This window comes from Monodon monoceros, unplaced genomic scaffold, assembly GCF_005190385.1.
Source record: "Monodon monoceros isolate NGI ecotype Baffin Bay Population unplaced genomic scaffold, NGI_Narwhal_1 Super_Scaffold_9, whole genome shotgun sequence".
Classification (NCBI taxonomy): Eukaryota; Metazoa; Chordata; class Mammalia; order Artiodactyla; family Monodontidae; genus Monodon; species Monodon monoceros.
Genome location: NW_021703786.1, coordinates 52,686,968 through 52,701,295, shown reverse-complemented (window position 1 = coordinate 52,701,295; position 14,328 = coordinate 52,686,968). Strand labels below are relative to the sequence as shown.

General features: G+C 35.9%; 1 protein-coding gene across 2 annotated transcripts in view; it reads left to right on the top strand.

The window, feature by feature from the left end:
* Positions 1 to 14,328, top strand: part of TAOK1 (TAO kinase 1) — a 145,945-nt gene that overhangs the window by 39,254 nt on the left and 92,363 nt on the right. The window contains exon 2 of one of the 2 annotated variants that reach the window (XM_029210720.1): positions 13,632 to 13,853. In XM_029210720.1, coding sequence (XP_029066553.1) covers positions 13,722 to 13,853 — 132 coding nt within the window. In that variant the 5' untranslated portion in view covers positions 13,632 to 13,721. Of the gene's footprint in view, positions 1 to 13,631; positions 13,854 to 14,328 lie in introns of those variants that run through there. The other variant, XM_029210721.1, reaches the window with a different exon arrangement.

Sequence of the window (14,328 nt, the reverse complement as noted above, 5' to 3'; positions counted from 1 at the left end):
TTGCATAGAGTCTTAGAAATAAATGAAATGATTGGGTATTTAAGTAGTCATTCAACAAACTGTTCTTTTTCTGATTGGCTGTGTAAAACTGTTAGGCTCTATGTATGCAGGAGCTCTAGAACCTTATGATACCGCCTGGGAATATAAGGCATGTAAACAACGAGATTAAAAATATGTATTAAAATAGAGATACAAAATGAAAATTTATATAGTAAAGAGAAAGGAATCACTAATTTCAAATTGAAGTTCTGAAGCTGTATTGGAAATAGTAGGATAGGTTGGTTAAGAATGTAGACGGTATTTCAGGTGTCATGGAGGCTTTTGCTGGACATTGCTATGATTAAGGGATAGATACACTAAGAGAAAAGACTGGAAAGGAAGGATTTGGCCAGATTGTGGAGTTCTTGAATGCCTTATATACCGTTTGAACTTTATTCTTTAAGTGTTATGGTATTATTTGAATTTAATAAAAAGGTGAGCAATAATTTTGTGACTTTTCTTAAGAATTTCCTGGGAATACCCTGGTGGTCCAGTGGTTAGGAATCTGCACTTCCACTGCAAGGGGACATGGGTTTGATCCCTGGTCAAGCAGCTAAGATCTCACATGCCGCCCAGCATGGCCAAAAAAAAGAATTTCCTGCCTTAGTTTGTGCTTATATATATTAATGAAAAAATTAGAGAAACAGTAAGAAAGATGAACTGGAGAGAATGAAACTACAAACAGTCCAGATAGGAGGTATTGCATTAGTCTAGGTGAGATATGATTAAGGCCTGAACTAGGCTACCCACAGTGAATAGAGGAGATGCAAGTCTGTTGGGTTTACCAATGTATTAGCTTGATGTTAGAGGAGAAAAAGAGGAAGGGAAAAAAATTAAAAGATCACATCTAGTTTTTTGGGTTTTTTTTTTAAACATCTTTATTGGAGTGTAATTGCTTTACAATGGTGCGCCAGTTTCTGCCTTACAACAAAGTGAATCAGCTGTACACATACACACATCCCCATATCTCCTCCTTCCTGTGTCTCCCTCCCACCCCCCCCCTCCCACCCCTCTAGGTGGTCACAAAGCACCAAGCCGATCTCCCTGTGCCATGCGCCTGCCTCCCAGCAGCCATCCATTCTACATCTGGCAGTATACACAAGTCCATGCCACTCCCTCACTTTGTCCTAGCCCACCCCTCCCCCTCCCTGTGTCCTCAAGTCCACTCTCCACATCTGCGTCTCTATTCCTGTCCTGCCCCTAGGTTCTTCATAACCATTTTTTTTTTTAGATTTCATATATATGTCAGCATACGGTATCTGTCCTTCTCCCTCTGAACCACTTCACTCCGTATGACAGAGTCTAGGTCCATCCACCTCACTACAAACAACTCAATTTCGTTTCTTTTTAGGTCACATCTAGTTTTCTGACCTCGGAGACACAAGGAATAGCCATGCCATTATCCTGGGTGGGAAATGCAAGATGGATTTGCTGAGTGGAATTGTGGGGTCATATGGTAATTCTGTGTTTGGCTTTTTGAACTGCCAAACTTTTCCACAGTGGCTGTACCATTTAGCATTCCTACCAGCAATGTGTGAAGGTTCCAATTTCTTAACATCCTCCACAACACCTGTTATTTTCTGCCTCTTTGATTATAGCCATTCTAGTGGGTGTGGTATGGTATTTCATTGTAGTTTTGATTTGTAATTAATAATGATGTTGAGAATTTTTTCATGTGCTTATTGACCATTTGTATCTTCTTTGGAGAAATGTCTGTTCAAATCCTTTGCCCATTTTTAATTGAGTTATTTAATTGGATTAACCCAGTTAACAGTTCTTTTTAAAAATATTTATTTATTTGGTTGTGCCGGGTCTTGGTTGTGGCATGTGGGCTCCTTAGTTGAGACACACAGCCTCTTTAGTTGTGGCATGCAAACTCTTAGTTGCGGAATGCATGTGGGATCTAGTTCCCTGACCAGGGATTGAACCTGCGCCCCCTGCATTGGGAGTGTGGAATCTTAACCACTGTGCCACCAGCGAAGTCCCAAGAGTTCTTTATATGTTCTGGATACTAGACCCTTATCAAATATATTGCTTGCAAATATTTTCCCCCATTCTGTGGGTTGTCTTTTTACCTTCTTGATTGGTGTCCATTGATGCACAAAAGTTTTTAAATTTTGATGAAGTCCATTTTATCTATTTTTTCTTTGCGTGTGCATTTGGAATCATATCTGAAAAACTGTTGCCTAATCCAGGGTCTTGCAGGTTGTCACCCATGTTTCCTTCTAAGGGTTTTATCGTTTTAGCTTTTGCATTTTTGGTCCATTTGTATTTAAATTTTATATATGGTGTGAAGAAGAGGTCCAAATTCATTCTTTTTTGCATGTGGATATCCAGTTATCTCACCAACTTTTGTTGAAAAGACTTCTTTTCCCACTGAATGGTCTTGACACCTTTGCTGAAAATCATTTGACCATATATGTATGGGTTTATTGTCCCATACATTTGACTGTAAATATGGACTCTCAGTTCTTTTCTGTTGGTATATATGCCTATCCTTATGCCAGTTCCACACTGTCTTGATTACTGTAGCTTTGTAGTATGCTTTGAAATTGGGCAGGGTGAGTCTTCCAATTTTGTTCTAAATTCTTAAAGATTGTTTTGGTTATTCTGTGTCACTTGCAGTTACACATGAATATTAGAAAGAACTTGTTCATTTCTGCAAAATGACAGCTTGGAAACTGTTAGGGATTACTTTGAATCTATATATTAGTTTAGGTGGTATTACCATTTTACGTGTTCCAATCCATGAACACATGATGTTGTTCCATTTATTTAGGTCTTTAATTTCTTTCAACAATGTTTTGTCATTTTCTAAGTCTTGCACTTTGGTTAAATTTATTCCTAAGTACTTTTAAAATATATTATTATTAATATTTGTTTTATTTTAGTGACATTGTAAATGGAATTGTTAATTTCATTTTCAGAATATTCATTGCTAGTGTATAGAAGTACAACTGATATTTGTGTATTGATATATCCTGAAACTTTGCTGAACTCATTTGTTCTAATAGTTTTTTGTGGATTCTTTAGGATTTTCTATGTATAAGATTATGTCATTTGTGAAAAGAGATAATTTTACTTCTTTTCCAGTCTAGATGCCATTTATTTCTTTTTCTTGTCAAGCCCTGACTTGAACTTCCTGTACAATGTTGAATAGAAGTATTGAGAGCCACATCCTTGTCTTGTTCCTGATTTTAGGGGGCAAGTTTTCAGTCTTTCACCATTAACTATCATGATACCTGTGGGTTGAGGAAATTCCATTCTTTTTCTAGTTTGTTGAGTGTTTTTATCATGAAAGGGTGTTGGATTTTGTCAAATGCTTTTTCTGCTTCTGTTGAGATGATTGTTTTTTCTTTCATCTTATTAATATGGTATGTACACTGATTTATTTTAATATACTACCCTGACATTCCTAGAATAAATCTCATTTGCTTATGGTATATCTTGTTGAAAATTTTTGTATCTGTACTTATAAGGGATATTGGTCTGTAATTTTCTTTTATTGTGATTTAAAAAATATATATTTATTTATATATTTGGCTCTGCCAGGTCTTAGTTGCGAGTGGGATCTTTAGTTGCAACATGTGGAATCTTCTGGGATCTAGTTCCCTGACCAGGGATCAAACCTGGGCCCCCTGCATTGGGAGCACAGAGTCTTAGCTACTGGACCACCAGGGAAGTCCCTCCCTAATCTTAATTATAAAGATTTTAAGTGCTTGTTACATCTAAGATGTGAAAGGTGCACAAAAGTTTCACATGGTTAGTCTAATTGGAGTAACTAATAAGGTTGTGTAAGTAAGGACCTTTTTTTTTTAATACATTTTAAAATTTTGTTTTATTTAGTTTTGGCTGCATCGAGTCTTAGTTGCTGCACGTGGGGGGTTTTTTGTTTGTTTGTTTGTGTTTTTTTTTTTTTTTGAGGCACTTGGGCTATTTCATTGTGGTGCGCCGGCTCCTCTCTAGTTGTGGCGTGCGGGTTTTTTTCTCTTCTCTAGTTGTTTTTTCTCTTCTCTTCTCTGTCGCAGGCTCCAGGGCGTGTGGGCTCTGTAGTTGTGGCGTGTGGGCTCCAGAGCACGTGGGCTCTGTAGTTTGCGGCATGCAGGCTCTGGTTGAGGTGCGCAGGCTCAGTAGTTGTGGCGCTCAGGCTTAGTTGCCCCGTGGCATGTGGAATCTTAGTTCCCTGACCAGGGATCGAACCTGCGTCCCCTGCATTGCAAGGCGGATTCTTTACCACTGGATCACCGGGGAAGTCCCTGTAAGGCCTTTCTTGAAAAGAGTATTACCTGTATCTCTCTTTAAAATTAAAAGAATAATAATACATGCATTTGGGGAATGAAAACTTGAAAGGTAGAAAGGATTCATAGGAAAAAAAAAAGTCTCCTAAACACCCCTATTTCTGATGAATCCCTCCATAGATTACCTGTGTGTATACAGATATATTTTTTATTTTTATATAAATGGTTACATATTACTTATACACCTATATCTTGTTTTATAAAAAAATTGAATCTTTATCAATGCTCAAAATTAAGCAATATTCATAATACTGCCCTATGCATTCTCTCCTACCCAACAACCCAGTGACTTCTTTAATAATATTATTTTTGCTTTTCACCTTTCTCTTCATTTCAGTTTGAAGTAGTAAACAGTGGTTCAGGTAATTGATTCTGTATTTCCCACCACTAATTTGCCCTGTGATTTTGAGAAAAGGCATGTGACCTTTTGAAACCAAATACTCCTTTTTGAAACCAAATACTCTCTTAATTCCTTCCAACCTTAAACTTTTGTAATTATAATGTATAATATTTACAAGTAGGTTGAAGCACCAGGCATCAAATCAGTTCTCTGTCAATTAAGGTTGATGTGAATTCCTGTAGTGTCAAATTTATCTTACTGATGACATTTCTCAGTTATTGGTAAAGTGATTTGTGTATATGTGTGTTTCTTTTGAGGGAAGACATAGTAGACAGTGTAATCTGTCTCTGCCGATTCTGTGTAATGAGACAATTTTTCTTTCTCTAAAGTAATTGAACATTTGACTAAGTTGGCTGGTTTCTAAGCCTGAACCCTCTGAGTAACATGTAGGGAAAAGCGCGTTATGGTATTGAAGCAGTTGCTTAAGACCAACAATGTCCTTTTTGTGAAAATCTGAAGGTTCTTAAAAGATGGAATACTATGACATCATCACCGTTCCTCCAAGGAGCATTCCTCAAGTAATACTGAATATGCTGTGATTATCAGCACCCTTCCCCCATCTTCTTTCTGTGGCTTGACTGATGTTATTGTCAATTATTTGACTGTGGTTTGCAAATGTGGAGCAGTTACTTAATTCTGAAAATCCTTTTGGGTCTGAGATTTTAAAGTATATTGGGTTTTTATTCTAGTTTCATCAGCTTTCTTAGCGATCTATGTTTTAGGATTGAATAAAATGGTATCACCTACAAAAATTATGTATCTTTTACATTCAGCCCTCAGTAGCTTAATAAATGATATGCTTCTCTGATCTGTTTTTGTGGAACCAGAAACAAATTAGATCTCATTTGCTGTTTATAGGATTGTTAATGTCTTTTACTCTTCTCTTTTAGTAGGAAGGATATGGTGAGTTACAATAATGATATTTTCCCCGAAGGACAGATTAGGTATCTTTAAAATGTAACCTAATAGCCTATTTTTTGTTTTTTCTTTGAAGAAGATTGTATATGCAGTCTCATAGTACCTTTAAGAACTTTTTACAAATATTTATATCTTTTAAGCCTGATCTGTAGTTTATCAAGCTGTATTAGTCCTGTACTTTGGGTATTCATGTACCTAATATTCATTTTCAGCAAAAATTATGGAGTTTATGATTAGGGTTGCTGTGAAAGTTCCTCTGTGCTGTTTTCTTTTCCTAGTTTTTCATGACAGCTTATAAAAATGGACAAGATTCAAATCAAGTACCTTTGTCAGTTTTACATTGATGACTCTATTGTAGCAATGTTCTGCATGGGTACAGGGCAACCAGGATGATGCTGATTTTTATAATAAAGTACTTTACTTTTGGAAATTTCAGGATGTATAGAAAAGAAGCAGTTATGCAGCGGATACTATTAACTCTAGCTTAACAGTGTAATGATATATTTCAGGGATTTCTAACTTCATTGGCGTTCTCACTTTTTATACATTTTATGTTCATCTCTTCTGTCTTCTAACAATCCAAAGAGTATGCACAAATGTTGTTGGATTTTTTTAATCTTTTTTCCTGGTTGTAGAAATCAAACATACGATTATTGTTGAAAATTTGGAATGTAAGAAAGCTATAGACTTGTGAATGTTTTTCAAAATACCAGCCATAATTAACTAAAAATAATCCATATGATTTTGTTGTATTGCCCTCTTTGCAAAAACTACAGTTGAGTCTCAAACAACATGGACTTGAACTGCACGGGTCCACTTCTATGCAGATATTTTTCAGTAAATACATGTATGTACTGTCAATGTATTTTCTCTTCCTCATGATTTTCTTAATAACATTTCCTTTTCTCTAGCTTACTTCATTGTAAGAATATAGTGTATAATGTATATAACATACAAAGTATGTGTTAATTGACTTTATGTTATCAGTAAGGCTTCTGTTCAACAGTAGGCTATCAGTAGCTAAGTTTTGGGGGAGTAAAATCAAACACAGATATAGAAAATTCACAAAATAAATGAATTTGTTTAATGAACTATTGTAAATGAAATCCCATATCTAAGGCAAGAAATAGAACTTTGCCAGCCAGTCCAGAATTTCCTCCATGTGTCTCTTCCCAATCACAACTCCCCCTTTCCCCTAAAGTAACCACTATCATGATTTTTTTTTTTTTTTTTTTTTTTTTTTGCGGTACGCAGGCCTCTCACTGTTGTGGCCTCTCCCATTGCGGAGCACATGCTCTGGACGCGCAGGTTCAGCGGACGCGCATGGCTCACGGGCCTAGCCGCTCTGCGGCATGTGGGATCTTCCCGGACCGGGGCACGAACCCGTGTCCCCTGCATCGGCAGGCGGATTCTCAACCACTGCGCCACCAGGGAAGTCCTATCATGACCTTTATAGTGATAACATCTGGGAGTTTCTTTATAGTTTTATCATTCAAGTATGCATCTCTGTACTCCATTATTGAGTTTTGAGAGTTCTTTATATATTTATATATTTTATCTATTTTGAGATATGTGACTTGAAATAATGTTTCCCAGTCTTTGGCTTGACTTCATTCTTTTCTTTTAAAAGTGTCCTTTGCAAGAGTAAAAGTTTTTGATTTTGATGAAGTCCAAATGATCAGTTTTGACTTTTATGGATTATACTTTTGGTGTCAAATCTAAGAACTCTTTAACCTAAGGTTACAAAGATTTTCTCCTGTGATTTCTTCTCAACGTTTTGTAGCATTAACTTTTTAACATTGAGATAAATGAACCATGTTTGGACTTAATTTTTCTGTAAGGTATGAGGTATGAGTCAGAGTTCATTTTTATACATATGGATGTCCAGTTGCTATGACACCGTTTTTCAAAAAAGATTATCTTTTTTCTGTGTTGTACCTTTGTCAAAAATCAATTGACCAGGGACTTTCCGGGTGGCGCAGTGGTTAAGCATCTGCCTGCCAGTGCAGGGGACGCGGGTTCGATCCCTGGTCTGGAAAGATCCCACATGCCATGAAGCAACTAAGCCCGTGCACCACAACTACTGAGCCTGTGCTCTAGAGCACACGAGCCACAACTACTGAGCCCACACACCACAACTACTGAAGCCCGCGTGCCCTAAAGGCCATGCACCACAACTACTGAGCCCACGTGCACTGAAGCCCATGTACCCATAGCCTGGGCTCCACAACAAGAGAAGCCACCACAGCGAGAAGCCCATGCACCGCAACAAATAGTAACCCCCACTCGCTGCAACTAGAGAAAGCCCGAGCACAGCAACGAAGACCCAATGCAGCCAAAAAAAAAAAAAAAAGTCTTTGTGTGATAATTCCAACATGCATCATCTCAAAATAAGCATCTGTTGGTCCTCTTTTCCCTTGATAATTTGTCACATTTTCCAGTTGTGTGTGTGTGTGTCTGTTTTGTGTCTTTATTTGTTTTTGCATGTAGAGTAATTTTGGATTTTATCTTGGACATTTTGAGTATTGTCATTTCTGATCCTGTTACTGTCCTCTGGAGAGTGTTGATTTGTTTGTTTGTTTTAGCAGACACCTACCAGTTTAGATGGCAAGTTGTCTCACTTTCTGTGGGTGGTGGCTCTAATATCAGTTCTGTTTACAAAGCTTTGTTGTGCTCTTTGGATTTGCCCTGCATTGTGCCTCTCAGTGATAGTCTGGGACTTGGGCAGTGGTTTATATCATAGATTAGTTCTCTTTAGCGTAGCCTTTGCTGCACCTCTTTGAGACTGTTTTACACAAACGTAAATCATTATTTGTATTGGTTTGTACACAGAATTAGGGGATCTCTTTTCCAGCTCTCTCCTCTCCATGATTTCCCCCATACTCTTCAGTTTCCAGTGGCCTTTTTCCCAGTTCCAGAAAGACAGGTTTCTCTCAGAGCTTTTACACCTCTGCATTGTACAGTTCGCCATAACTGGGGCTGCCCTTAAGTGAAGTGGGGAAAGAAGAGAGAGGAGGAAAAAAAATAATGGGAATTCCCCTAATACTTTTTGGATGACAGAGAGTCTGTTTTCCCAGTTTTTCTGGCCAGAGAGATTGGTTTTCTCATCGGGTTTTTCTGTTACTGGGGCAGTGCAATTCTATGGCTGAGGAGAGAAAAGAAAAGACCAAAAGAAGGCATTTCCCCCCACAATCTCCAGATCACAGGGTTCCCTTTTCCTGGTCCTTTGGACAGGGGGATAATTTCTTTAAGTGTTTTCTTGTCAGCACCCTGAACATAGTTTTGTAACTGAGGCCACACTCTTCTGTCAGAGACGGGAGATAAAGGAGGAAAATGGAATCAGAAAACTTGTGGCCATACCCATTATTCTTCAAGTTTTGACTTCTCTCCCCAATCATTTGTATTGCCTGTTTATGGCATGTTGATATATATCCTTTGGCCATTTATATTTTGGTGGATTAGGTATTTGATTAGTGATTTGGATGATATCTCTATCTTTAAGGAATAATAATAACGCTTAATTTTGGGTGCTCTGGATGTTTCAGTTTTTGCGTTCAACTCAATTTTTTGATATACAGATTTTTTTAATGCATTAGTCTTTTGTAAGTTAAAATACTAATAGCCTTTTGGATGTTCTCTCTATTCGGAGTATGTATTCTTCTAGTTTAAAAAGTATTCTATTTTATTTTTCTCAAATTTAAAATTTTTTAAAACGTTGAAAGTGGTTGCTGTAAAAATTCAGGTAATATAGATGTCTAGGTTAACAAGTAATGTTCTTCACAGCCCTACTTTATCAGAGAAAATAATAACATTTTAATACACATCCTTCCATACCTTGTTTATAAATTTGCTATATATATATCTTATATAAATATGTATATATACACATATATTTATATATTTATATATACATATATATATATCTTTAAAATTAATTTTTAATATTTGGCTGTGCTGGGTCTTCGTTGCGGCACGTGGGCTTCTCTACTTGCGGTATGTGGGATTTTAAGTTCCTGACCAAGGATCGAACCCGGGCCCCCGGCATTGTGAGCGTGGAGTGTTAACCACTGGACCACCAGCGAAATCCCTACATATATTTATCTTAGATTTTAAGACATTAATTTTTTTAAGTTATTACTTTAATTGAGGTATAATATACATAAAGGCATCTGTTTTAATATAGTTGGAGTTTTGACAAGAGTAATTCACTGCTGCAGTCAAGGTAATAGAAGATTCTGTTACGCCAGAAAGTCCTTGTGAGCCCTTTCATGGTCAGTTCCCCTTTTCTTCCCCCAACTGACCCCAAACAACAGTGACTCTGTCGCAATACTAGTTTTGCCTATTTGAGAATTTTTCAGGGGAATCATACAGTTTTTACTGTTTGGTTTCTGGTTTTTTTTGCTGGAGCATAATGCTTTTGAAATTCATCTGGGTTGCTGCATGGATCAGTAGTTTTATTCCTTTTTATTGCTGTGAAAAGAATTTCATTGTGTGAATGTATCACAATTTTATTATACATATATTTGTTGATAGACATTTGTATTATATGCAGTTTGGGGCTATTATGAATAAAGCTGCTGTGTACAAGTCTTTTTGTGTGCCTTTGTTTTCATTACTTTTGAGTAAGTGATAACTAGTTAAGGAATTGTTCCATCTCATAATAAATATTTATTTAACTTGATAAGAATCTGTTAAGCAGTTTTCCAGAACGGTTGTATCATTTCAAATTCCCATCAACAAGGTAATGAGTTCCAGTTCTTCACTTTGTTTTTTTTTTGATCTTTTTATTTTTTTGGACATCTGCATGACTTATGGGATCTTAGTTCCCTGACCAGGGATTAAACCCGGGCCCCCTGCAGTTGGAAGTGAGGAGTCCTAAGCACTGGACTGCCAGGGGATTCCCCTAGTTCCTCACTTTGTACATTTATCATTTCTTATATTTTGTATAAGTGTTTTTGATATGGATTCTTTAAGTGGGAATTTTGTGTGAAATGGTAAGTGCATATTTGATTTTGCTAGATTTTTCTCTACAGGTTTTGTACTGTTTTTGCATTACCACGGCTACTATATGAGAGTGCAGATTTCTCTTCCACCCCACCATCAGTGTGTGGTGAATTTTTGCCATTCTGATAGGTACAAAATGAAATCTTAGGATAGTTTTAATTTGTATTTCTTATACTTTGAGTGATGTTGAATGTATTTTCATAGATTTCATGGTTGTTTCTTTTCTTCCTTCCTTCCTTCCTCCCTCCCTCCCTCCCTCCCTCCCTCCCTTCCTTCCTTCCTTCCTTCCTTCCACCCACCCACCCATATCTCCTCCAGGTTGTTGTTGTTGGTGGTGGTGTTTTCTTGGGGGGGGGGGTGCTGTTTTTAGAAACTACCAATTAAGAATGTAAGAATGTCAGGTTATTGTCTTTTTTTGTTTGTTTTTTTGAAATTCTTTACATATTAGGAATAGTAACCCTTTGTAAACGTAAGTTTCAGACATTTTTTTCCAAGTTTATAATTTGTCCTTTTTGTCTGGAGTGTGTTTTTCCATGGCCCCTTCTCCCAAGTTTTTTTTTTTTAACCTGTTAAATATATCTGTCTTTTTCCTTATTGTTTTGGATTTGGATCATAGTTAGGAAAGTTTCTACATTCCCTGATTACAGAGGAACTTACATTTCCTACTAGTACTTATATAGTTTCATTTTTCTAATTTTTGCATTTCTGACCCATATGTAATTTTGATATTACAGTTTGAGGAACAGGTGTTATTTTATTTTTTTCCAAATAGCTATTGGGGTCTCCCGGCAACACTTATTTTATCAAATACTTTTTTTTCTTCATTGATTTGAGAGGTTTGTTTAAGCCATTTAGCAGTAATGGTTATGTAAGGTATGTGATAGGGATATCATTATATAATTTTTATAATTTTTTCCGAATGGGTTCTTAGTTTTCTTAACAAAATTTATTTCTTCTCCTTTAATTGTATGCTGAATTCCGAGATACACATACATGGGTTTGTTTCTGGACTCTTTTAGATTAATGGTTTACTTGTCTTATTTTAACATTCTACTGATAGCAATAGATTTGTATTATCTTTTGGTATTTGGTACAGCAGATTTTCCAGTTCCTTCATTTCTTTTTTCTCTGATTTTCTGGATTTTATGAATTTACTCTATTTCTCTACTATTAACTTTAATATTTCGCATATCATATTCTCATGTATACTATTTGGTAAATATTTGTGGAAACGAAATCATTTTAAGGGGTGTTAGAGAAGAATTAAGTGTATTCTTTTAGTTCAACAAATATTTATGTAATATTAACTGTTGGAGGTGTGTAGGATGTAGACAGGTAATATAAAGATGAATGAGACACATTGTGCCTACCTGTCTAGTTAAAATTTTACACATTACATTTAATCTAAATCTTGAAAGATTTCGAGTGGGAATTTGTTAGGCAGATAGGAATATGCAAATCATGGAACTGGTTAGAGAATTTTAATGTAAAATAATTCTTGTAATAAAGGTACTATAACTTGATCATTCAGAGTTCTTAAATAAGTCTTAAGTAACACTGCAGGTTTTTTAAAAATAGGTGGATTAATTGAATAATAATACATTTTATGGAATTTACTTCAATCTTCTATGATCACATATTCTTAGAACTATAATTGAAACACTTTGCAGGGAACTTGCAGAGCAGGAAAATTGGTAAATGTATACGGAGCAGCCTAGAAAGTGTGTTAGAAATGAAATACAAATTAATAATTTAAATGTTTTTATTGCAGTGGAGTGTTAATTTAAGGAGGTACAAAAGACATGTAAATATGTTTAATGTAGTTACAAAGAAGTTTTCTACCAAAAATTAAAATTGGTTCAGTTGACTTCATTAAAAATGAGACCAGTAGTTACCTGCTTAAAAGTTGTGTGAAGTGGGGGAGAATTGACTAGAGTCTAATGAAATCAATTAGGAGGCAAATGAAATACATTTTGGAGGGTTTTCTTTTTTTTTTGATTGGTGAATTTATTTAGGTTAAAATAGCTGACATTTAATGTAGTGCTTACTATGCCTGAGTACTAGTCTATGCTTGTATTTATTAACTAATTTAACCTTCACAACCACTGTATTAGGTAGGATATTATTTTCACTTTACAGATTAGGAAAATAAGGCTACTCAAGTTCGCAGTTTATAAATAGTGTTGCTAGGATTCATATCCAGGTAGTAACATTCCAGAACCTAGATTCTGAAGTTTCTCAGTAATGACAGCCATTTTTTAAATTGGGTATCTGATATAGAGGAACTGATAGCAGAACCACCAGGGAATTTATTGGTTATCTGTAATGTCTACTTATCTAATGCAGCAGATTTGATAAAGGCCATATTTTAATGTGAATCAGGTTTACAGGGGAAGCAGTTGTCTGCATTAAATTCATTACTTTCTCCTACTGCATTTTTCTTTGTAATGTTTGTGTTAGAGTTGATTGAACGCTGGCATATGGTATCTGAAAGGAAAAGAAAGACAGCTAACTGAGTTAAATCCTTCGTGTATTTTTTTATATTTGAAAATCATTAATAGATGGGAATCTTCCTGTTGTTAGAAACCTATTACTGGTACATCTTAAGTTGTCATGCATGTTTTTTTAATGGTTTGTGTGTTCTATTATCTCTTTTGCCAATGGGCTCACTACCTCAGAATTAGATAAGGATTAGATAAGCCTTCCAAGATATAAAGATTTATTTAATTTTTAAAAGTATATGTACAGTAATACTCTATGTATAGTAGGACTCATTTTTTTAAGCACCACAGGTGATCGTGATGATGAGCCAGATTTAGGAACTACTGCACTAGTAGATCACACTTCCTTCTCAGTGAAATTCTAGGCCTGAGATAATTTTATATATGCTATCAGAAAATGATCTTATACTAATTATTCTTAGCAGCTTTTGGTTTTCCTGACTTTTTTCTTTTCTTATTTCTCTACAATAGTTTATGCCAGCGTGGCTTCATTCATACAGATGAACCAAGGATTGGGATAGCAATATAAAATTAGAATCAGACAGCTGATTGCCCAGCAGGATGCCATCAACTAACCGTGCGGGCAGCCTGAAGGACCCTGAAATTGCAGAGCTCTTCTTCAAAGAAGATCCAGAGAAGCTCTTCACAGATCTCAGAGAAATTGGCCATGGAAGCTTTGGAGCAGTGTATTTTGTAAGTGTTAAAGGCTTAATGTCAGTGACCAGGATTTACTTAAAATCCAGTCCTGGCAAAATGAAAAACAATAATACAAAGAGACAGACAGAGGCCATAGTCCATTATATAGTCACTTGCATAGGTGTGTGTGTGTATAATATGAAAATAGCTTTATTTATTGAGTTTCTTGGATTGAAAAAATGGAAACGAATATTATTTTACTTTGACTTAGTGTTTAGAATTTTTAGCACACTGTTTTTAGGAGTCATATGACTTGCATTGCTATAGAGTTAAATATTGCAGAACACTGACTTCTGTAAAGTTCCATACAGAGTCAGTTTTAGTTTTGTGGAAATCTAGGATTATTATTTGGCAGAAGGATATGTACCAAAGTTTTTTTTCTTGTGTGCGTATGTGTGTATTTTGTACTTAAAAAAACCCCCAAAACACCAGATTTGTCATTTTAACCATTTTTAAGTGTACAATTTGTGGC